This window comes from Chrysochloris asiatica, unplaced genomic scaffold, assembly GCF_000296735.1.
Source record: "Chrysochloris asiatica unplaced genomic scaffold, ChrAsi1.0 scaffold00043, whole genome shotgun sequence".
NCBI lineage: Eukaryota > Metazoa > Chordata > Mammalia > Afrosoricida > Chrysochloridae > Chrysochloris > Chrysochloris asiatica.
The window spans coordinates 16396149-16420558 of NW_006408561.1; the positions used below are offsets into that span (position 1 = coordinate 16396149).

General features: G+C 35.8%; 1 protein-coding gene across 7 annotated transcripts in view; it reads right to left on the reverse strand.

Annotated features, from left to right (window-relative positions):
- Positions 1-406: 406 nt before the first annotated feature.
- The window catches only part of MECOM (MDS1 and EVI1 complex locus), a 782704-nt gene continuing 758700 nt past the window's right edge, over positions 407-24410 (reverse strand). For 5 of the 7 annotated variants that reach the window (XM_006861811.1, XM_006861808.1, XM_006861810.1 and 2 more), the window contains 7 exons: positions 21853-22019; positions 20651-20728; positions 15624-15793; positions 13049-13193; positions 8525-8761; positions 6527-6710; positions 407-1960 (listed from right to left, as the gene is read on the reverse strand). In XM_006861811.1, the coding sequence (XP_006861873.1) occupies positions 1826-1960; positions 6527-6710; positions 8525-8761; positions 13049-13193; positions 15624-15793; positions 20651-20728; positions 21853-22019 (1116 nt within the window). In that variant the 3' untranslated portion in view covers positions 407-1825. The remainder of the gene's footprint in view (positions 1961-6526; positions 6711-8524; positions 8762-13048; positions 13194-15623; positions 15794-20650; positions 20729-21852; positions 22020-24410) is intronic. The other 2 variants (XM_006861814.1, XM_006861809.1) reach the window with 2 other exon arrangements.

Consider the following 24410-nt stretch of genomic DNA (forward strand, 5'->3'; position numbering starts at 1 on the left):
ATTAATGTCACTGAATTGTACATGTAAAAAGTGCTGAAATGACAAACATTTTGAGATTGGTACATATATACTTAGCACAATAAAACACAAGATACACAACTATCCATTCCTTTCTGTTCTAACTGCAATGGGTACTGTGAATCTGGAATGATGCCAGAACTGTGTAGTGGTGAACGAGAGCCCTGACTTTACCCTCACATGGAGAAAGTTCAGAACGATGAGCAGCAATGTCTCAACTCTCTGTTGGCTATGAATGATCATGTATGTCATCTAAAAACAACACAAATATTTTCTACATTCCATGGATCTGTTAGGGCATCAAAGTCTTGGCCCCCCTAACTTTAAATCATTGGATCCCAAAGGGAAACAAAAATCGTATGAGAAGGGGAAAATACCACACAGTGGAAAAAGTCATCATTTTTGTAAGTCTTTATTTTTTAGTTGCTCCTCCCATAGTAATGCACTGAAATGGCATAACAGTTTATATTGTACAAAGCATTTGAAGAAAGTACCTCAATTTGCCGATTATTTCAAAATGAGATTACAAACAAAAAGAAAACAAATCTGGTTCCTCAATAAAAGGCAAAATAACTGAATACAGTCTGTTATTTACTTCTCTCTTTTAAAGTAAGGTCTGGAACACTTCATCTTACAGATAGGATTAACATGAACATAACATCGCACAAGCTTGCAGACAACCAGCATAAAATATGGGGTATAGTTTTTAATCAGAAGAATCATGCTTTCATGAAGAAATTATAATCATTTATACAATTGAATCAATTTCAGTATTACAAAAACTAAGTTGCATCTATTCCTTATTTAGTTCATTAAGAAGGAAAACAAAACAACAAAAAGAAAAGGAATGTTAAGAAAAAGCCAAACACCATTTGGTACCCCTATACACAGGTCAAGTCACCTTGGTCCTTGAAATTCAGAAGGGGTACCTCAGACATTATAGAGTAGTGGCTGACTGGAACAGTGCTATTTAAATCAACAAACAATAGTTTGCCAACAAATAAATACATGATACACACAACACAAAAAAATTAAACATTAAAAAACAGTGACATGATTGTCTAAAATTAAGATGTTATTATAAGGATTTGGCAAACATTTTATTAGTGGTACAGTGGTACTGGTGATGAGCAGGTTTTTCACTGACTTAACCTCGTTAAGAACTGAACATCCATAGTTTACAATATACACATACCCTTTCTCCCTATGTTTCAATAATGTATTTAAGAAGGCAAAGGTTAAGGGGGAACAAGAACTCCCTGTTATCAGCTTCTAGAATAATCGAGTGTGCATTGCATCCAACTACTTCCATCTTCAAAGGGTTAAATTACTTAAAAATTCAACAAAGAAAAATCAATTAGATCTGTAATTAAAAGCAACTGTTCCCAATCATGTGTCAGGTGATCTTGTACAAAAAAGGATTCCGTTTCTATGGAGTGTTCATCCGTATCAATGCAGATATCTCAACTGCCCCTCTCTCCCACCTACCTCCTTGGGTAGGGTGACCTGGAAGATGCCTTCTGCCCAGCAAGTTTTTCATTTTCATTGAATCACTTTAAGTCGCACTGAACCTCCAGAAGTCAGCAGCTGCCTTTGCTGTGCAAAACAAAATATCGAGAATAAATAGTTTCTTTTTTCTTTCTTTTCTTTTTTTTTTTAATCGTTCAGTTTAAGGTCACCAGACTTTAATAAATGAGTGACCCTTCAGGTTTATAAGGCATTCTGCTCAGCAGTCTTTTAAATAGTCCTATGTGGAAGAGCCATGCTACTGTTGGACTTGGTCCCACTCTGGTCAACCTTGGTAATGTCATACGTGGCTTATGGATTGGATGGCACTGGATTCCGCTGCAGCCCTTGCCATACTGTGCCACACGTTGGAAGAACTGTGGGATGTAGAATGAAGGGACTCCTTGTCAGACAGTGACAACATCATAGCATATGCCTGAGGTAAAAAGGAGATATTCAGTCAATTACATGTGAAAAACAACTCTTTTAATTCAAAGAATATTTGAATTAAAATAAAAAGCTTGATTTTTTTGGTGAATGTTAAGAAGGAAAGGGCTCTTAAGTAGAAGCATCCTCATTAATGTTTTCACTGGAAAACTATGGGGCATATAGTTTGGTTTTGTTGTTGTTATAGTGACTTGGGTTGACCGCTGGCCTTCAACATATAGGGGCCCTCAAAAGTGGCATTTTCTACAAAACAAAAATGTGTTCCATCCAATAGTGCCTCCATTGAGATATATGGGTATACAGAAATCTATCTATGTTACAGGTTCCATTCATCAAAAGTAGCATTGCGTGCTTACAAATGAAACTGAAAACATGAACAGCACAGAGACCTGCCTTGACAACACTGTGCTCTAAAGCAGAGCAACGGATGGCTCTTACATGTTACAGCTGTGAGCAATGAAGGCAAAATAACTTGCCCAGAGTCACTCAGCTAGTGGGGGAGGAAATAAAATTTAATCTATCAATTTTTAATCCAGTGTCCTTTCTCCAATTTTCTTCATCCATGCTTGTAATAGTCAATGATGAAACCCAAAGACCTAGAAAGTTAAAAAAAGATACACAGTTCTATAAAAAAAAAAATAAAAGACAAAGCACAAGACCCCACAATGTTCTAACCAACTTGTGTTCTAGTATCTGTTAAGCAGATACTAGAAGGTGTTCAGAGGTGTTCTGGGAGACACTGCTGTTTCTTCCCTATTATCATGTCAAATTCCAAACAACTGTTCAGAGAATCCTCTGTTTACTGCCAAGTAAAATATTCAAATGAAATGTTTGGTCTTAACTTGTGAGTGAACTTTTCACTGTTGATTTGCTATTGTTGGTCTCATCCATTGCTAAACTTGCTTGTCAAAATGCTGCTGAAGTGGAATCATTAAAGTCCTGCCAAAGACATTCCACTGTCTGTAAACAAAGACAAAATGCCTCTGTTGTTAGGCAGAATTTCATCTCTGGGAGTCATGCTGAGACATGTGGCCAGTCTGTGGTTTCATCGGTAATCATGGCATTCAGTTAAAAATCTGCCCTTCCTTGCAGACTGATTTTGATTTGCAGGGTCAGTGCTCAAAATGTACACATTTGACTTTTATGTAGTCAATTTGCCTTCTGGAAGTCTTCAAAGCCTCAGCATCCACTTAACAAATACTTCTTAAGCATCAACTCTCTGACAGGCACCATGCTAGGTACTAGGGAGTCAAGGATAAATCATGTGCACTCCTTTTCCTCTTGTTGTACAGAGCATGGGCCAAGTGAGTTCTGAACTTAAACTATGTTTTCTATGATGTACCCACTTTGAGAGCTCAGGATGAAGACTATTCTGAAATTGTCTTAACAAAACCATTTGGATATTTGGAAAGACAAAAGGTAACATGGAAAAAATTCTGGAGGCCTCAGTTTTAATCCTGGTTGTCTATCCTGCCTCTATTTAACTATATGTGTGACCTGGAGCATGCTGCATAACCTTTCAAGCTTCATTTTCCTCATATAAAGTGGAAATAATACGCTGAACCTTATGAAAGCTCGAACTCAAAGGGACTGACAAGTTTTCTGCCTTTGACAGGATTCAAACATACCAGTTTACTATAACTCTCTATTAGTGAAATAATATTTGAATTTTCTGACATGTTTCCACCTCACACAGGTTCCAGCTTTCACAGGTGTGAAAAACACATACAGGGGCTTCAAAAAATTTATGGGAAAATGGAGCTAAAAGATAATGTAATTTTCCCATAAACTTTTTGAAGCTCCCCTCATGCTTACCTCTAAAGCTACTAACTTACATAAAGTACTTGACATAAATATTACCAATTATCATGAAATTAATTTTTATAGGCTAGGGTTCCTATACAGAATACAGCTATATCAGTTGCTGGATGGGCCAACAATTTTGAAACCAATCACTAAAAAATCACAGACAGTGTAAGGACATGAATGTTTTGAGGTTCCAGAAAATTACAAAGATAGAATAACCGTCTTTCAGTAATCAAAGTAAATGAACATTTCCCTGTACAAGGATTAGTGCTTAGCACAGAATTGGCAGTCAATGATCACTGAATGAATGAATGAATAAAGACTAGTATGAAATAAAGTAAATTCTCAAAAGTTCCTTACCATTTTCAAATTGATATACATGACCTTATTAAGTACCAAGAAAAATATGAGCTAGGCTTTCAAAATGCTACTACTAAAATATGCCCATAATCTTTAGATTCTTAGGCCTATATTTTGCTTTCTATTACATCTGAAACTTTCTGCAATTTTCACGTATTATCTCTTCCAAGAAAAGTATCTTAAATGAACAATGAAAACAAAAACAAAAACAATCCTCTGTATCTCTGATCACTAAGTAGGAAAGAATTACTGGAAATTCAAGCTTTAAAACAATACCAGCCATTTCTTATGGATTGCTCTAAGTGAAAACAAGTAATCTACTCTGGATAGTTTGCTTTTAATGCTAAAACATTGAAAACAAAACAAATTTTATCCCCACTGAATCACTGAGCAGAAAGGGATCTTAGATACATTCTCCACTTTTCTCAGTCTACAATGAGGAAGTGGTATTCACAGCCATTAAGTGATGCTCTGAAATTCATAGAACTAGGCCATTTTAGAGTTTGCACTGCTTTTAATTAGATTCATGAAGGAAATTTATTTTCCATATTCTCATACATGACATCTTGAAACTTTGGGCTGGCTTTAAAAAACTGGTATTACTGCATCAGCATAATGTTTTCTCCATCTAAATTGAGATATTGTTACGTTTCGTGTTAAGATCAACCAAAAATATCTCTGTCCAATAGGAAATAATTCCCTAACGTAAAAGTCAATATGATCACATTGTTTACAATGTCAAGCCACCTCCAAAATGGAACAATGTATCAAGCAATTAGACCAAAGAGAATAATAAATATGGTAATACAGGGAGTCTGACGTTATGAGGTATTCAAGTATTCTAGATGAATGACATCTAGATTTAGGACCTTTTTTTTTTTTGGTACGTGTGTGCACATCTTATCATTGTAATAATTTGCTGATGTCATCATTCTCAAATGTTCACCTGCAGATATTCAAAGACAGGGTTTATGACGATTACTGATATTTAAAAGCAATCATAATAAAAAAAAAACTCTTTTTAAAAAGGGGGGCAGTATTTGACTTGCTTCAGAACTGACTTATGAGAGTCACTGGAGTGGATGCCTATCATAAGTCTAGGACTACCTACAACAGGAAATTGCTTTAAAAATTGACCTGAATGAATAATCTAGTCGATTGTAGATGTCATATAGAAAGTATTGACTTCCTTTATTGTGTGATAAAATAACTGAGGATCTCTTCATTGATTTATTTTTAGTTTCCAGATGTGAATTGAATGCTATAAAGTCCAATGAATTTGGGAACCATCATTCATTCACTTATCATTTGAAAATATTTTTTCTGATCTGCCACTAAATTGCTGTGGACTACTGGCAACTCAGGACTCCGGATGTGGTGCTATAGGTTTAACACTAGACTGCGAACCACAAGTTTGGCTGTTCAAACTAGCTAGCTGCTCCTCGGAAACCCTATACAGGGTCACTATGAGTTGTAACCGACTCGATGGCACTTAACAACAACAGGCAACTCATTTAATCTCTGAGCTTCAATTTTATTTTTTACTTATAAATGTTTATGATTATATAGATGAATTGTAAATTACTACATATACAATTTTACTAGAGATGGTACTTTTGTGGTTAAGTTCTGTCAGGTTGGCTCCAACTCATAGGGACCTATATAGGGTTTCCAAGGAATGGCTGGTAAGTTTGAACTGTTGTTAGCAGTCCAGTGCTGATCCTACAGCACCACAACAAGACTCCTCTAGAAATGGTAAGGGGCAACAACAACAACAAAAAGTGCAGAATTGTCTTCCAAAACCCTACCATATAATTACATTGACAAAAATTATACACACAAAGCAATTGGGAATTAATTCTGACGTAACAAACATAATAAAAGATACAAGCTTATAATCACGGGCCAAAATGCGGCACTGTAGGATAAGCACTGGACCACAAGGTCAGTTTGGACCACAAGGTTGGCAATTCAAACCCACCCTATACAGGGTCGCTATAAGTTAGAACCAACTCAACAGCATTTAACAACAACAACACACACAAGTACGGGAAATGAAGGAATAATTTTTGTAGGCTAGTATGGCACAGAAGTTTCCAGGCAGAATGCGGCCATATTAATTGCTGCGTTGATTAACTATTTTGGAAGATTTAAAGCCTTGGAAACCCTATACAGGATCGCTATGAGTTGGAATCAACTTGATGGCACTGAGCAACAACAACAGATACACAGAATTACAGATATGAACGCTTTGATTAAAGTACCTCTATCTGTTCAGGTTCTAGACTATCAGAAAGATAGAATAACTACCTTTTGTTAATCAAAGGAAATACACATTTTCATGCACAAACAATGTTACAAGGATGCTACACTGCAGGAAAATATGTACCTGTGATTTGGACTTTCTGTGTAACGGCTGTTTAAGTTCCTCCGGCACATGGGACGTACTAAAAGAAGACAGCTCAGCTTCAGTATATTGATTATCTTCCAGTTTCCTCATTTTGAGGCTATCTGTGAAATGCCTTATATGATCTAGAGCAGAAAGTCCAGTTTTATACTCTTCCTCTTTATATCTAAAATGAATCAATGGGAAAGCATAGATATTTTTTTTTCTTTTCTTTTTCAGTCTGTTATCCAATTAAATCAATTTTCATTTTTATCTATACAGCTGTCAAAACTTTGTCTTTGCAGTGTAAAGTAGCATGCATCGATTACTAATTACTACTGTCTCTGTTAAAATGTAAAATCTTAAACATGTTCTTCTAAGATTTTTAATCACTAAAGTGAAAGATGTATTTGAGATAAAGAGATAAAGTTAATGACATGCTAAGTCATCAATGCAGTGGAGACAGAATTTATACATTTATAATTTCAATGTAAAATATAGCCAATTACAATAATATTTTGTCCACACTATCTATGTGAAAATAAAATATGCCGAGCTCTGGTGTGGCACTGTAGCATAAGCACTGGAATGGTAATTCATGGTCAGCAGTTCAAACCTACCAGTTGATCTTGGGAAATCTATACAGGGTCCCTATGAGTTGAAATAGAGTCAAAGGCACACAACAACACCAATTTAGCTATTTGGTTAATTTTTTTCAACTAAAAACCTGTCATTTATATAGATAACATATATCAAATGAAGTAAAGATTTTTTTAACTTCCAATAATAGTTGACTGATAAAAATAATGCCAGATTATCAAATGAATTAGGAAATCTCCAAATCTCTACATTTTGGGGCAGGGGATGGCTGGTAAGCACTTGGCTATTAAATGAAGGGTAGTAGTTCCAAGGCACCAGCTGCTGGGTGAGGGAAAGATGTGTCAGCAGGTTCCTGTAAAGATGACACTCTAGGAAACTCTATGGGGCAGCAATTCTACTTTGTCCTGAAGGAGCTGGAATCTACTGGATGACAATGTATTTGTTTCTTTTCTTCCTTTTTTTGATTTTTAGGCAGGGTCTAGGTAAATCTTGGTAACCATGGATTTGGCAATAATCTTTGACATTGGATTTTGCAATAGAGTCTTAACTGTGACACCAAATAAACAAGCAACAAAAGAAAAAAATTTAATTGGGCTTCATCAAAACTGAAAACAAAAATGTTGTGCATTAAAGGACATGATAAAAAAAATGAAAAGATAACAGAATGGGAGAAAATATTTACAAAGCACATATCTGAAAGAATCTAGTATGCAAAATGCATACTGGTAGTATCTAAAAATAAATGCTCTTGTATTCATACACTTCTCATGTAGCCTTTGTAACTGGAGTTCATTTGTTTCTATAATATTAATGAAGGAGCTCTGATCTGATAGCACGGTGGTTACGAATCTGGCTGTTAATCTCACGGTCAGCAGTTCCAAACAACCAGCTGTTCCGCAGGAGAAAGATGAGGTTTTCTGCTCCCGTAAAGATTTACAGCCTTGGAAACCCTGTGCAAGGTCACTATGAGTCAGAACCGACTCCACGGCACACAACAACAACAACAACATTAATGGGTTTATGTGCTTGTGAGGAATCCTGGTGTGGCGCTGTGGGTTAGTGCTCAAGACAGCAAAGTCTGTTTGAACTGCAAGGTTGGCAGTTCAAGCTCACCAGCCGCTCCTTGGAAACCCTATACAGGGTTGCTGACTGGAAGGCATTTAGCAACAACAGCAGCATACTTGTGTATTATGCGGACCAACATCATGCTATTTTTATCTATTTTAACATTTGTGCAGAGATGACGGTTGTAAATTCAAATTTAATTTTCATGATTAACCAAACTCAATACTCAGAATCTGCTTACACCTGAAATACGACTCTAGTGAAAAGGCAGAGCACTGGAAATCCCAAAAGAAGTAGCTTATCATCACTTACTCACTAAATCACATTGGCACTTACCTCACTGGGGAGGTCTTACAGTTCATCTCCAGGGCGCTAGCTTCTTCATAGTCATCCTCAGGGTTTCCTTCATGTAAATTACTTGTTAATGGTTCTTTTCCTGTTTTCCCAGTCATATCATTGTCTTCATCCTCCTCATCTAACAACACTTCATCTTCTACTTCATCATCATCCAGTAAATCTGAATTTTGACTGGTCACCAAAGTCTTTTCATCTTTAAAGTGACTGCCATTCATCCTTTAAAGTATAAAAAGGGGAAACGTTTCCGATTACTAGCTAAGATTTTAACTGCGCAGTTAATTCACTTGTCTTCCTAAAAACATTTAGAATTTCAACCACTGTGTGGTAACTTTCTATTGTTTATGCTTGATGGCATGCATGGGAAAATAACATAATTTCATAAATGAGGAAAAAATAATTAGGTGATTATTCAGATTATTAATGGAGCTCTTGGCAGAACTGTAAAAACAATCTGAGTCTCCTATTCCTTATCAGACCTTCACATGATAAATGATATTGTTATTTATAATGTTAAAAACATATAAATATTTTCTCTGGATAATGCACCTAATTGCCATGTAAGTGCCCACCATTTAAAATAATAGATTTCTGCAAGGCTCATATTCCTGAGTAAAATTGAAAATAGCTGTAACACACAGCCCAAGTGAATGAAAGAGTTCAAAGAAAATGTTAAGGTAGCTTAGCTACTAAGGACTGACCCAGCCCAATACTTGATATTTCTGGGTGACACTGTGGTACATTCCATTTAAACACTCTACCCAAATTTTAATATGATTTCAAGCTCACTAAATTGTATAATTTTCAAGTTATTTTTGTAAGTCTGAATGTGACAAAGGTCCTTGTTTCCCAGAAGAACACCAGGGTGGGATAAGATCAAGCAATTTAATTGCACCATTATTTTGGAAGCTTAGTGTTGTTGTTGTTGTTGTTAAGTGCCGTCGAGTCGGTTCCGACCCATAGCGACCCTGTACAGGGTTTCCGAGGGTGTAGGTATGTCTAATACTATGATTTAAAAAAAACAAGCAACAACAAAAAAAACCCCACTATATATTTAGAAATAATTTGTTCGTGGTTCCAAGGATTGTAATACATGATTCAAACATTGAACAAAAAGGTTTAACTACTCTGGTAGCGTAGTGGTTACGAATCGGGCTGCGAACCTTAAGGTCAGCGGTTCGAAACTACCAGCCGCTCTGCGGGAGAAAGATGAGGCTTTCTACTCCCGTAAAGATTTACACCCTCGGAAACCCTGTACAGGGTCGCTATGGGTCAGAACCGACTCGATGGCACTTAACAACAACAATACAACAACACAAACATTCAGGAGTAGTTTACCTCTCCTTTTTTCTAGTTAATCTTAGTCTGGAAGCTCCACTGAAATCTCTCCACTATGGGGATCCTACTGGTATTTAAAACACTGGTGGCATAGCTTCCAACATCACAGCAAAATGCAAGCCACCACAGTACTTACTACAAACTGACAGCCGTTTGTTGTTAAGTGCCATTGTGTCAGTTTTGCTTCATGGGGGTAATGTGCCCTGGAGTTGGTTCCGACTCTTAGTGACCCTGCGCAGGGTTTCCGAGGCTGTAAATCTTTATGGAAGCAGAAAGCCTCATCTTTCTCCCACGGAACAGCTGGTAGTTTGGAACTTATGACAGTGAGATTAGCAGCCGATTCGTAACCAGTATGCTACACTGATAGATGAGTAGTGGCTAATTTGAGAGCTTTTATGAAACTGATGAATACACTTTTCAAACTTTAAATAAACATTCAAACGTGTAAATCAGATTTCAGCTTAATGGCAGGATTTAAAAACAGAATTTAAGGTACAAAGTAATTATAAATATTTTGAACTACAGGATACATTGTCTTTTAACTCCTCATTTTAAAGGAAATTAAGGAACTTGCCCAAGCTCAGACACTTGTGAGTGACAGAAACATCACAGATATTCAGGTGTCCTGATTACAGATCCATTAATAATCTCTTTATCTTATCTTGCTTCCCATTTACTAATTCAGATAACTCTTCTGAGACTGTTAAGAAATTGTCATAGCCATGCATGATTTTCACATGCAATGTAGCCATTTTTTCAGCTCACTTGTAAGACAGGATATCAGCAATCCATCCACATCACTTTCCCCACATTAAACCAACAACAACAACAGCAAACCTATTATTTAATATTTAGATTTCCCAGGTTAAAACTAAATAAATAAAGCAATCTTGAAGTGACAGATGCACATAGTAAAAATCCATTCACCAGAAAAGCTTATACCATCCTTAAGCTTTCCCTATAACCACCTCTTAGCTTTATCGAAGAATGATGAAAACATGTTTTGCACAGACATAAATTATTAGTTTCCAGATAGGCTGCCAACTCGCTAGCTTGAATGGATAGAAATTGTTATTTAAGAAAAAAAGAAAAAGAACAAAAGAGTGCATGGATGAAACCCAAAAGTAACAAAAGCCAGCATGATTAAGAAAACATATTTGCTAATTATGCTTTCAAATGTGGCAATTATTGGGGAATAAAATATTCATCAAAAGTAGCCTGATAGGAGGAAAGGAGGGAAAAAAAGTTAGATGACTCAACTTTCTTCCTTCTGTACTGTTTAGACATGTTGAAGCCAGATGTTTCAGCTCCATAGTCATATAAATACCCAGTTAAGGGCTAGAGAATCTGAATAGTCATCGCAGAACTGAAATGGTGTTTCATGCTCAATATTTTTGTTGTCATGTAAATATTATTATCAAAATACATAATTGCAAATGTCTCTATGACTTGCTCTTAGTACTTTATACTTCTGATCTACTCCTCTCCCTCTTTCATGCCTGCACCTACACACACATCCACACACACAACAGATACTCATAAACACAAGCACACTAACAGAAGACAATATGCACTCAATGGCACCAAAATGCAACGTCAAACTTTTATAAAGACTGGAGAGGGTCTCTCTCTTTTTCCTTCAGTACATTTTATACTGAAGCAGTCATGTTTGCAAGTTATCTTATTTATTTGAAGTTTGCCTTAATAGGAAAGCTACTTGAAATAATTAACTTTGACTTTTAATACCATCAAAACTAGGGGACACTAACGCAATGATACTTGTGACTCGTATGCTGAAAAGTAATAGAACTTTCACTAATTCCATGTTATATAAAATTGTACAGTGCAGCTTCATGATTTAATAGCCAGAGAGATATGGTTCTCAATTAAGGGTACTTAATTATAATTTACAGATGAGAAAAATTCAATAGTTTTTGTGAAATAACATTTCATTAACTTAATGCAAAATGCTAGATAAGTGTTAACTATTGTTATCACAGTATTACAAGCTTTTCTTTCTTTTTGAATGAACTGAGCTGTGCATGTTTGAAGTTGAGGATGATAAGAGTGAGCCAGTGCACCAGGTCACAGGAAACAAGGATGATCACATCCATTAAGCAAACACGCCAGAACAAAATGAGCCTGCACTGGAAAGCACATAAAATGGTGCCAGAATCTTACTAAAAACTCATAATAACATTGTTTTTCTATAAAAGTTATATATGGGTGATGCTCAAGCCCTTTAAACAAGTATTTTATGTACATACGTATGGATAGTTGTTGTTAAGTGCTGTCAAAGTGGGTTCCAACCGATAGCGACCCTGTATAGGGTTTACAAGGAGCAGCTGCTGATCTTAAACCATTGACCTTGTGGTTCAAACCAATTTTGAAGTCCAGCGCCACACCAGGAGGCTATATATGTATATTATATTATATATAAATATGCATAATGTTATTTGTTACCTCCTCGTGTGGCACTGTAGGATAAGCAATGACCTGTGAACCACAAGGGCAGAAGTTCAAACTCACCAGATGTCCCTTGGTAATGCTATATCGGGTTGCTATGAGTCGGAACCGACTTGACGGCAATTAAACGACAACAGCATGATGCATAATGGCTTAAAACACTTAATTCACAGAATCACTGTGGTGCCTTTCCATTCTATTTGGCACGATTTGATAACATGTTCTACTTAGCTATCAAGAGAGGCAGAACAGCGTGGTGGTAAAAGTATAAGCTCTGGAGCCAGATTGTCTAGCTTTAAAAGTCATTATTACTCGTGTGATCTTTGGCATGGCATTAACCTTCAACATCTTCATTCCTTCACTGATAACATTAGATAACAAGTCTCTCTCTCATAGGATTATTATGAAAATTTAAATTAATTTACCTATATAAAGTACTTATAAAAACATATGGCATTTTGGTAGTGGAGTCAATTTCAACTCATAGCGACCCTTTACAGGGTTTCCGAGGTTGTAAATCTTTAAGGGCAGCAGAAAGCCCCATCTTTCTCCTGATGGTATTTAATACACACTAAATAAACAGTAGTCATTGATTGTGGCAATGACTAATACTAGTAATACTCGTGTTGCAAAAATCTTTTTTAAAAGATTCATATCAAAAGGCACAGCATTAAAAAAATAAAAAAATAAAAAAAGCCTCACCTCTCTTCTGCATTCCTGGGTGACTGGCTACCGTGGTTGCTATTTCCAATGAAATTTCGAATTTCTGTAAAGTAAGCATCTTCTTTATCATCGAGAATTGCGCCTGTACTTTCCAGTTCAGAATGAGGCGATGATGTTGCCGTACCTGTAGGGAACAGAAAGCCTTTTTTGACAAAAACTATTATTTTTATGACAACTTATGTTGAACCCCATTTCTTCTGAATTTGATCAAAACAGGCCATTTAAAATATTAATAGAATAACTATAGTTTCCTTCTGTCGTTTCTACTAGTTCCTCCAACTTGATCTTGACATGTTAACTTGCGGTTGAGTTCATTTTGACTCATAGCAACCCTGTATAGGGCTACTGCGGAGTGACTGGTGGGTTTGAATTGCCTATCTTGCAGTCAGCTGTCCAGTTTTCATCCTACAGAGCCGCATCAGGACTCCAAAATGAAGATGTTGTTGTTGACGTTAAGTGCCATCAAATCAGTTCAACTCATAGTGGCCGCATAGGGCTTCCAAGTAGCAGTTGGTGGGTTTGAAGCAACCACCTTGCAATTCAAACTGACTTTGTCATCCAGTGCTTATCCTACAGTGCCACAATTTATAGGTCTTAGGTTTGGCCATAGAAAACTGCACACTCAGTTGACTGATCTCAGTTAATACATTTTTATCATTCCAACCAACCAACACTAAGGGATATTACAAATGAAAGTTGAAGGGATGCTGAACACTATGCAACCTTACATAGTTGGTTAAGCAGCAGGTGGATTCCAAACATACCAGGCCAGAATCTAGAGTGGTATCATATTAAAAGGATACTATTCATTTGTTGATTATGGGATTACCTTCAGCCCTTTCACCTACAACACTGAAATCACGATATGGAATCATAATATCTGTCTCAAAGGATTGTCTTAAGGCTTACATAAGATTACATATATGTAAGCACTTTTTACATGGACACACTGGTGGTTCAAAGGTAGAATTCTCGCCTTTCATGAGAGAGATTCCGGTCCTATTCCTGGCCAATGTACCTCAGTGTAGACTTTAGTGTTGCTATGATTTTGAGCAGTTTTCAGTAGATCTTCGAGACTAAGACAAAGTAGGAAGAAAAACCTTGTGATTTATTTTTGAAAATCAGCCAATGAAAGTCTTATGAATCATAATGGTTCAATTGCAACCAATCTGGAATGATACAGGATCAAGCAGTGCTTTGGTCCATTGTGCATGGGGTTGTCATGAGTCGCAGGTTGGTTTCACAGCAGACAACCAACAAAAAGCACTTTCTAAGTGGTCATGTGGTTAAACTTCACACCAACCTTAGCTTCATGTGTTTATTTTCCCCACAAAATGTGCAATTTAATATTTTCTCACAATAGTCTCTATGTAAATAACAAAAGGATAGAACCTACCCTTTTCTTAATGAAGCTATAATCTGGGTTCACAATTAAGCAGTCAACTTAGACACATTACATTCTTAACTTATTTAATGTTTTTCTGAAATAATTTTGACTAGAAAATTATAATAATATGCTATGAAAGTATGTATAGTTAGAAAGTGTGGCCAGTTCTGTATATTGGATTAGACTTCTGCTTATAAAATCTAATATTTTTACACCAATTTTGACTTTGGGTGAAATGAACACTATATAGTTCTAAGCAGTTACCATTCAAGCTCATAAGCAATATGCCTGCACTGTGGAAGAAGGAAGAATAATAAAACAATTTCCTTAAGTAAAGATTATCATTTGGATAATCCCAATGTTTTCTGCTCCAAAAATGACTTTTCCTGAATTCCATCCCCCTTAACCCAACACAACTAAATTCTCTGATGTCCTAGAAAGAAACCGTGGTTGTACAGGCTGACTCTGCATATATATTCTGGTTGTAGATGTTAGTGTATCATTACCAACTCTCAGAATCCAAAAGTTAAAAGACAAAAAAACTTTTGTAATACCTTCTGCAATCCATGTGCTGCCAATTCCAAATTAAGCACAGGCAAAAATTTTTTTTTTTTGCTAGTGACAAAGACAAAAGTCCTTACCACTACTGTAACTTCTACATCAGAGTCTGTGACTGAAATCACACACCACTATCGTTTGTCTATTACTTTAAAGACGTTGTCCTATAGAGGTTCTTTGGAACGTGGACTTTCTGCAAAAGCAGACATGATTTCTAAGTAATATTCAGAGACTAGTACTCTGGAAATCCTGCCATTCCTGGGGTCACAATCTGAACCAACAGGTGGAAAGTTTGTTCCCTGGCAATTTAGGAAACCTTGCTTCATAGTTAAGTCTCCTCTGAGTTTGAATCATGGTTCTCTTTGCTTAAGATTGCCTAATTGAGATATAACTCAGGAGGATGATAATTTTTTTTTTTTTAATTTATATAAAGCCAGTGAGTTTTATATTTATATTAACCATCATCATTCTAAATCAGAGAAACTTGGAGCAAAGTTTCACCATAGGATCTTATTCTGATATCAAAGTAAAATAAGAGCAGAAATAATTCAATAACCTTTTAAAATATAAAACAGTAAGTCATCTTTTCATAACACAATTGTCACCTACCTGACATGTTCCCATTCTCATGTTTCTTTAGGTGTCTGTCTAGGTTGGTTTGTTGCCCAAAACACCGATCACATAAGTGGCACTTAAATGGCTTCTCCTTATTGTGGATGTTCCGAACGTGCCGCTGCAAGTTAGAAGATATGCTAAACGATCTGTCACAGTATTTGCATCTGAAAAATAAACACAGAGAATAAATTCTCAAGCAAATCATAAGAGGTTTCTCAAGACTAGTAAACCAGATATCAAAAACGATTATACACAAAACAACTATATAGAGAAAAGCCAGAGTTGAGATTCAATTTTAATATATTTTCCTTCAAAGATTGTCATTATTTTCTAAAAAATGTATAAACAAATAAAATAAAACATTGATGAGTGGATTGCTTCCCAAATTTATGCAAACAATCCCAATAAAACCTCATAAAATGAAGGACATTAAGAAATAGCAAATGTCTTTTGCTTGTTGTTGTTGTTGTTTAGTGCCGTTGAGTGGGTTCCGACTGATAGCGACCCTGTGTAGGGTTTCTAAGGAGTGGTTGGTGGGTTTGAACTGCCAATCTTGCAGTTTGGAGTCCAGTGTTTAGCCTACAGCACCACACCAAGACTCCTTTTTGCTTAGTACAATACAATTAAACTCTTTGTAAAACGACCATGAAACAGATTTATGTAGTCCTAAAATAATGTAATCTTGGTGTGGCACTGTGGATTAACGCACTGGACTGCAAAATCAGTTTGAACCACAAGGTTGGCGGTTCAAGCTCACCAGCTGCTCCTTGGAAACCCTATACAGGATTGCTATGAGTCGGAACCAACTCGACGGCACTTAACAACAACAACACAATAATGTATAAAGATCTTTTTTGCATTCAAAATTGTAGTGTGTTATTAAATCATTTTGCAGTAAATTCATTGTCTAGATTGACAATCCTAAGGAATTTCAGTTATCTTCTCCAAACCAGCAATAAGCAGCCAATCAGAGGTGATGTGACTATTTGACATAGATTTTCATAATCTATAGTGATCAGGAGTCCACCAAGTCCTCACTCTATTCATCTTTAAACTGTTATAAAAGCAAGTAATATTGTTGTTTTTATGTGCCATGGAATTGGTTACAACTCACAAGGAGTTGGAACCTGCATATGTTTTCTGAGGAACCGCTGGTGGGTTTGAACCACCGACCTTGCGGTTCAAACCAACCTTGTAGTTCAGTGTTTATCCTACAGCGCCACACCAAGACTCCAAGCAAGTAATAGTGTCACTAATGTTGTTGTTGTTGTTATTAAGTACTGTTGAGTCAGCTCAAACTGACGACCTTGCAGTTCAAACCAACTTTGCAGTCCAGTGCATCAACCTACAGTGCTACACCTAGTGCTACTGAATTCTCCTTTTGAAATGAAAGCAATGGACTTCATTAATCTCCTCTCTCCATATTCTCCCCAATTTTCCATTGCTATTTTTCTTAAAATATCAGTAGCTGTTCTGAACCAAGTCAGTTTTTCAGGAAAGCACATATTATTTGTTGACTAATTGTTTCTGCCTTCCATGTAATGGAAAACCATAAATTACTTCAAAGTTTTCCTTTAGTCATAAAAGAAAAATCTAAACCTCCCCTCCAGTTCTTATCAGTGAGGAAGAAAAGTGATTATTTTATAATTGATGGGCTATTCTCTTCTGGTATTTTAAGATAAAGATTGTATCATTTGTGCATGTGATTTGTGTGTGTGTGTTGCTTGCAAGAACAAGTTGACTTTTTACAAATGATTTTTAAGTTAACTTTTCTAATTTAGCTGCCCAAAATTCTTAGCTCAATTTTACTTGTGTCTTTCTCCTCCCACTCTGAATCTGGACTCAGTGCATACATGAGGTTAGGGTACAAGAACAGAAATCACCTACTCCACTCAAGGGGATTGGGGTCCCTAGGCTCTCCTTGTGTGAATCCAGCAGTCTAGTCGGTACACAAGGGAAAAGTGATCTGTTGAACAAGTTTCTCATTTTATTTTTAGTATCAGTAGACCTACCGAAGGAATGGTTTAATTTTTTGCCCTTTAAGAAAACTATTCTGACATTATGAAGTTCTTCAACTTTCCATACTTACAACATTAATGAAAATTATGTGAAATTCCACATGGACAGTAGTTGTAATATTTTAGTCTCTGCTTTTGGGAAATAATGCTTATGGAGTTATGCCGTGCTGTGCATGATTCTGTGGATCCCCCCACTGTAATACATTAATACAATACACTTTACCCTGTATTGCACTAAGCAGAACAGAATAGAATTTTTCTTTCACTAAAAAAGGAAATATATATTTCCAGCAGACTTTATAAAAATGTTCACACAATTTACAGTTTGATCAACCACTTTATCAAAATTTTCACTTAAGTCATCTATACAAATCACAAAAATCAGAGATTATGTTTTTGACATGCTTCAAACTTTCTGTTTATATGCAAAGGGGTTTTTTCAAATCTAGTAAACATAATATTTTGTAATATGAATAAAATTGGTCGATAACGAACATTCTAAGCAAGAATCAGCTATTATTTTACATCTGGGTAAAATGTTAAGAGTTATAAATAATTAAAAAAAAAAAATTCATTCTAACTCCAGAAAATAAAAATTAGTCAGTGGTCAAGACACAAATCAAACTAGAGCCTTTGTTTCAAAAATTATTAAAGTGAATATAAAATGCAATATATTCTTTTCTTATGGAGTCACTGAGTGAAGCAAACAATTAATTATTCAATGACCAACTGAAAGGTTGAGGGCTCAAGTCTACCTAGAGGCTCCTGGGAGAAAAGGGCTGACACTCTACTTCTGAAAAATCAACCACTGAAACAGGTCGTCAGTGGATACAGACTAAGAGGCCAATGGAAACTATGAGATCATGGCATGATACAAAAATTCTCAAGTGGTAACTCGAGGGAGGCCTAGTAGCTCTGAGGTTCTTAATTTCTAAAACAAAGTCTCTGAAAAAAATCATTGTTTAAGATGTTTAGCTGTGCAAAAATTCTAGTTTATGCTTTTTAAAAATATACGCACAATAATAGCACCATCTATGAGGCAGAGTAAAATCACTGTATTGAGATTCAAAGGAATTCTGGGGTTAATCAGACCAGAATGATATCATAGTTGCATACCAAGATCCTTGGCCATAACAAAATATGTCATGGAAGTCCTTTCTTCTTAGAGTGTTAAACTGCTTAGGCAGAATTCCTAGGATACTGAATTTTCTCAAAAAAGAAAGTCACATTCTATATTTCTATCTCATTACTAGATCTCTTCCTGAGATACAGTACTACCACGTCCCACTGCCATAGTTCTTTCTGAGACCTATTATAAAGCAAGTGCATTCCAACATATAGAAGGGAGATCATTCATGATCAATGACTTATAAACATGTACATAAACAAAAATAATTTCAGAAAATATTTTCTGAGTTTAAGTCTCTTCAGTTTTTCCCCCTAATTCAATCCTCTTTAAACAGCTGGACTTTGGTTTGCTATTTTCTTATTCTTGCATGTAAAAAGCTTTGAAATCTGAGACAGAATTGACTTATTTCAGTGAAACAAATGAGCCTTAGACAAGAATAATAAGCATTAAACTTTCAATTCAGGATGAGATTATGATTTTACTTATGATAAACAACATTTATGCTGATTATTTTTACTCTTAAGTAGTCAACAATATAGACACTGAAATCAGATGAATGCCCCATATGGCATACAGAAAATATTGGCATTTAATAAACTAAGAAGCATTTTAGGAAGTTGTTGGTGAACTTGCCCCTCTTCCTGTAATCTATTCTTATCTGTTCTATAATTTTTTCCCCTTTGCTCCAGGTTTTCTCTCAGACCTATTATTAGGACCTGTGGACATTGGCTTAGTCATACTGGGAAACGAAGTTATTATATGTGGGTTGTTATCTCCTAGTAAAGAATTAAAATTTAGAAAAGAGAGGCTTCAGTGTTATGATTGTTGCTAAGCGCTGTCATGCTGATTCCAACTCATAGTGACTCTGTATAGCCTTTCTGAAGATTGGCTGGTGAATTTGAGCCACCGACCCACAGTGTAACACCAGGACTCCATGTTATGATTCCTGACAATTAAAAAGTAGTCCTAGTGTGGCTCTGCGGGTTAATGCACTGGACTGCAAGGTCAGTCTGAACCACAAGGTTGACAGTTCGAGCTCACTAGCAGCTCCAATAGAAACCCTATACAGGGTCGCTATGAGTCGGAACTGACTTGATGGCACATAACAATAGCATGTCTGTAACATTTATTCTGTACTGCACACCATTCTAAGGGTCTCTCGTATGAATTAGTTCATTTAATCTTCACAAGACTCTAAGAAGGAAGTTTGTAATTATTTACATTATACAAATGAAGAAAATCATCTCAGTTCAGAGTGGTTCAGAATGTGCATATAGTTTCACTGCTCTGAAGTGGTAAAGACTCAGTTTAAATCCAGATAGAATACTCTGATTACCGTGACAAAATTCCTCTGCCTTGCCAAAAAATTATATGAATTCACATTTATCAAGTACCTATGTACTAGGTGCTTTATTAACATATTATCATTTTTTTTTTTCCTTTAATAATCACACAAGGATAGAGATGTTAGTACCTTGATATTTCAAGACAGGCAAACTGATCTCAGAAAGATAAATAACATGACAAATGGCTAAAATCCAGATCATTCTGTCTCCATTGCTCTCTATGCTAACACCTAAGGCATCAGTAACAGAATATTAAATCAGTCACTTGATTAGAACTTTACAACTAAGATTATGAAGGTTGCTAACAATGTAGGAAACATTGGTGAAAGAAATTAGGATCCTTGTAATTTTTATCCTAGCCCTTAATCCATTTTATTTATTTATTTATTTTGCTTTTGGTCGATTCTTCCTTGACTCAAAGTTGAAAAGACATACATGCACAAAAATAGCTTCCTTTAAAATTCTGTCCACAAGTCCACCTTCATGATTACAATATTTATCAAGTTAATTTAACAAAAATTGTCAAACCTGTAAGGCTGCTCTCCTGTGTGAGTTCTCAAGTGCCGTGTTAGGTTTGCAGATCTTGGAAAAATCTTGCCACAGTATCTGTTATGAAAAGATGTTTATAAGCAAAAGTCAGCACAGTTGACTTTGTTTCACTTGAGCCGCATAAGAAGCCAGATGCCTATTCCTGATTTAATTAATCTTGCATGGAACTCATATGTCTTTGGTATTTAAAATTTGCAACAAAGCCATTCTACAGATATAAATAACTCTACAAATAAAGCCTGCCTGATGAGATCTGGTTGAATTTGCTCATGCATAAGCAAGCAATTTATGAAAATAGACTTTAGTTTGATGACCCCATACTCTTTTATTAACTTTGTACCTTTACATTCAAAAAACCAAACCAGACAAGTGGATTAAAAAAAAAAAAAAAAATGACAGAGTTTGTGATTCTGGGTTGATGCAAACAGATTTCAAATGTTCTAACTCATTTTATATGTCAGCTACAGTGACAACTCTCTGTACAATGAGTGGTATCAGATCAGACAAGATTCTGAGACCTCATCCATCAAGGTATGTTCCCATAAAAGCTTTCCAGTGAAGAAAGTGACAAGTTTTTCAAAGAGCAGATAAATTGATATGCTTGAGTCAGATGTCATAGATTTCGGAAGACAATTCAAAAATGACCAGCACAGTTTGAAAAAAAAAAGAAAAACAAACAAAAGAAACCACAGCAAACAAACAAAACACAAATTTACTGTACTTTTGATGCATAACAAGATACTTATTAACTAGGTCTCTTCACCTACCAACTTTATTCATCCCTCACTTACTGGCTTTATTCTTCAATGCCATGGCGATTAATAAGTGTTATGATTGAAGACAGTAGTATATAATACCTTTGGATGAAAATAATTAACTGTGAAAGGAAATTCATAATTATCAAAGAAATGGGGGAACTGAGACAAATAGATCCTATTTGGACAGTTTCCAACCTCATTTATCAAAACCAAATCACTTGTGTTAAAATTCTCATTTAATAATAATTTTTTAAAGCCACTATTTTTATATCTCACCAACTAAATAGCACTTTGAAGTCCCTGAGATCTATCACAACTGCTATTAATCATCCAATCAAGAATAATTTCCAAAACAAACAGCAGGGCCTTTTGAAATCATAGGGGAGATTTTTGGAAAGCCAGCACAATTAACTTCAGAGTTACCTGCAAGTATAGCGTTCTTTTCCTTTGCGTAGGAGGTTCTCTGGTAGGGCATTGGGAGGCGCTCGGAAGTTGAACATGGAAGGAACTGATTGCAGAAGCTCACTAGCTTCTGGCTTCAGGGCACTGAAGCTCTCTAGCTTTTCTGCCATGTTTTCAATAGCGGACATCTGAAAGGCAAAAACATAGGACTAAGAAGGGTCTGACATCTTTTCTTCCATAACGAAACCTGGCAAATCAAGAACATCACTTAAAGGGAAGCCTTGAGTCTGCTTGTAAGAGGTTGAGAGAGGTTGCAGTGTCCCAACATTAAACAAATGACCAGAGAATTGATTCATTGTGGAAGCATCAAAGGTAGCAACCAATTTATGAAAAACTTAGCCTTCCTAAGGCTTTTGAGAGACCATTTTATAACACTTTCATAAGCAAGTGTGCAGTGAAATATATAAGAAAGATAATAAAGCCAAATTAAATTTTTATTTTAAAAAAATAATAGCATCACTATTCTGTTAAGAACTTCAATAATAAACTGCACATTATAGAGAAAAGTTTTAGAAACCAGAGAGTCACATGGAAAGAACTCACAGCATGAAAGAACATTAGGCATTCCAAAGTTACAGTTTAAGCCAAATATGTGTAACCCAGAAAGAAAAAAAATTAAATATGTAAGAGGCATATTGCCTATGACTGTGTTAAATTAAGATCTGAATATACCAGATTTTCAAAAGGACTCGTAAACAAAGAATTTTGATGAAACAGTAATTTGTTGTAGACAAACAATGAGTTGCAATGACAGTTGATTATAACTTATATTATCATAAGTTCATATAACATAACTTGGCATGTGTTATTAGAAAAAGGGAGCAGTCAGTATAAATATACTCTTGGAGCAATATTCTTAATGAAAAACTACCTTGCCTAATTCTTCCCCTTTAGCAACTTAATTTATTTTACTTAAAATCTTCAAGTTTTTATCCATATTTGACAGTGTCACAAACAGTGTCATTTACTTTTTTATAAGTTAACTTGGTCCTTAATGCCATAGTTAGAGTGATTCTATCACATCTTTTGACCCTCCCTAAATGTTAAATTTCCTCAGGGCTCAAGTTGCATTTGGAAGCGGCTTACTACTGAATTTTTAAGTTGAGAAAGCAAGCTTTCAGGCCACCTTGTTGAATTAACTCACCCATTACTTATTTGGTTCCCAGGGCACTATGCCACTGGAGAGCTCATAAAGCTATTTTAAAGATGTTGTACTGTACATGGACTCTGTGTTTCTACATAGTCAGAGTTGTAGATCAGAAGATTCATATACAAAAGAGTAAAGACAGCTGGAACACAGGCAATTAATTAACCCAACAGGCTAACTCTCTTGTTATAGGACAGCAGGACAGAAATAGAGGTCTAATTCATAGAGCTCAAGGTAAAAAGTGAAAAACCTAATTCCCTACTTAAGAGGAAAATTAAAAATAAACATATATCCTGGGGACACACAGGTGGCTAGCATACTATGTCTGGGCATCTTAACTGGAGCAAAATCTTAACGGATTGGTCTTAACATGGTCCTCTTCTTACAAAGGGAATATTATATGCTTGATTCTTCAAATGACTATTCATGTTCTAGTTAGCTCTTTCCCTTTTCCCTTTAGCCTGGAGCCTGCCCTCTCATTTTATGCCCAGACTCCTAATGCTAGCTACAAATTGCAACGTACAGGGTACCACTGCCAATTTGCCAAATGTCTTTCATCAAACATGGTGGGGTGGGGGGAAAAAAAAATCTCAGAGGAAAGTCAAGATACATTTACTTGTCAGACAACAAATGTGAACGCATTGGGAGGCAGTAAGGGCTATAAGCTCAGGGGTTTGATTCATAATCACTCAGCTGCTAAAACATTCTCCACAGATGCAAGTGGACAGCACATTTGTCACTATGAAGGATTTTGACACATACTGATCACAGGGCAGAGAAATGGAATGATGCTGCTGCTCAGAGAGGTTAGAAGAAACGCTGTCTCTGCCGAAGATGATCATCGTCCTCCTCTTGCTGGCACATTAGCATTTTCATATTACTTGGGATTTTATTTATTAAAAAATCAATCTGAAAATATTTTATGATTCTATTTTATTTGCATTTATTCCTTTTAATTGTTCCTTGCAGAAAATCCTTTTGATATTCCATTCATTTTGGAGTATATGGTTTGAGTGAAAAATGACCCTTGGCCTTCAAGCTGATTAGCAGTAACAAGAAAGGGTAAGGGTCATAGTCACATGTATTTATAGGGAAGAATATTAAGTGCATGTGTGATGATTATAAATGTTTTATTTATATACATTTAATATTTGAGTAAAGTTTCATTATCTAGTGGTTTTAAATCATTTGAGTGACCGCCCTGATTCCTGTAGCAATACATCTTTTAGAAACACTTTTCCTTTTATATGGAAAATAGCTTACTCATGACTATTATTATTCTCAGCTTTCATCTTTAGCACATATAAACTACAAGTCCTTCAAGTTATTTAAGAGCAATTGGCTGTTAAGAAAAGTGTCTTGCTTTAGTAGC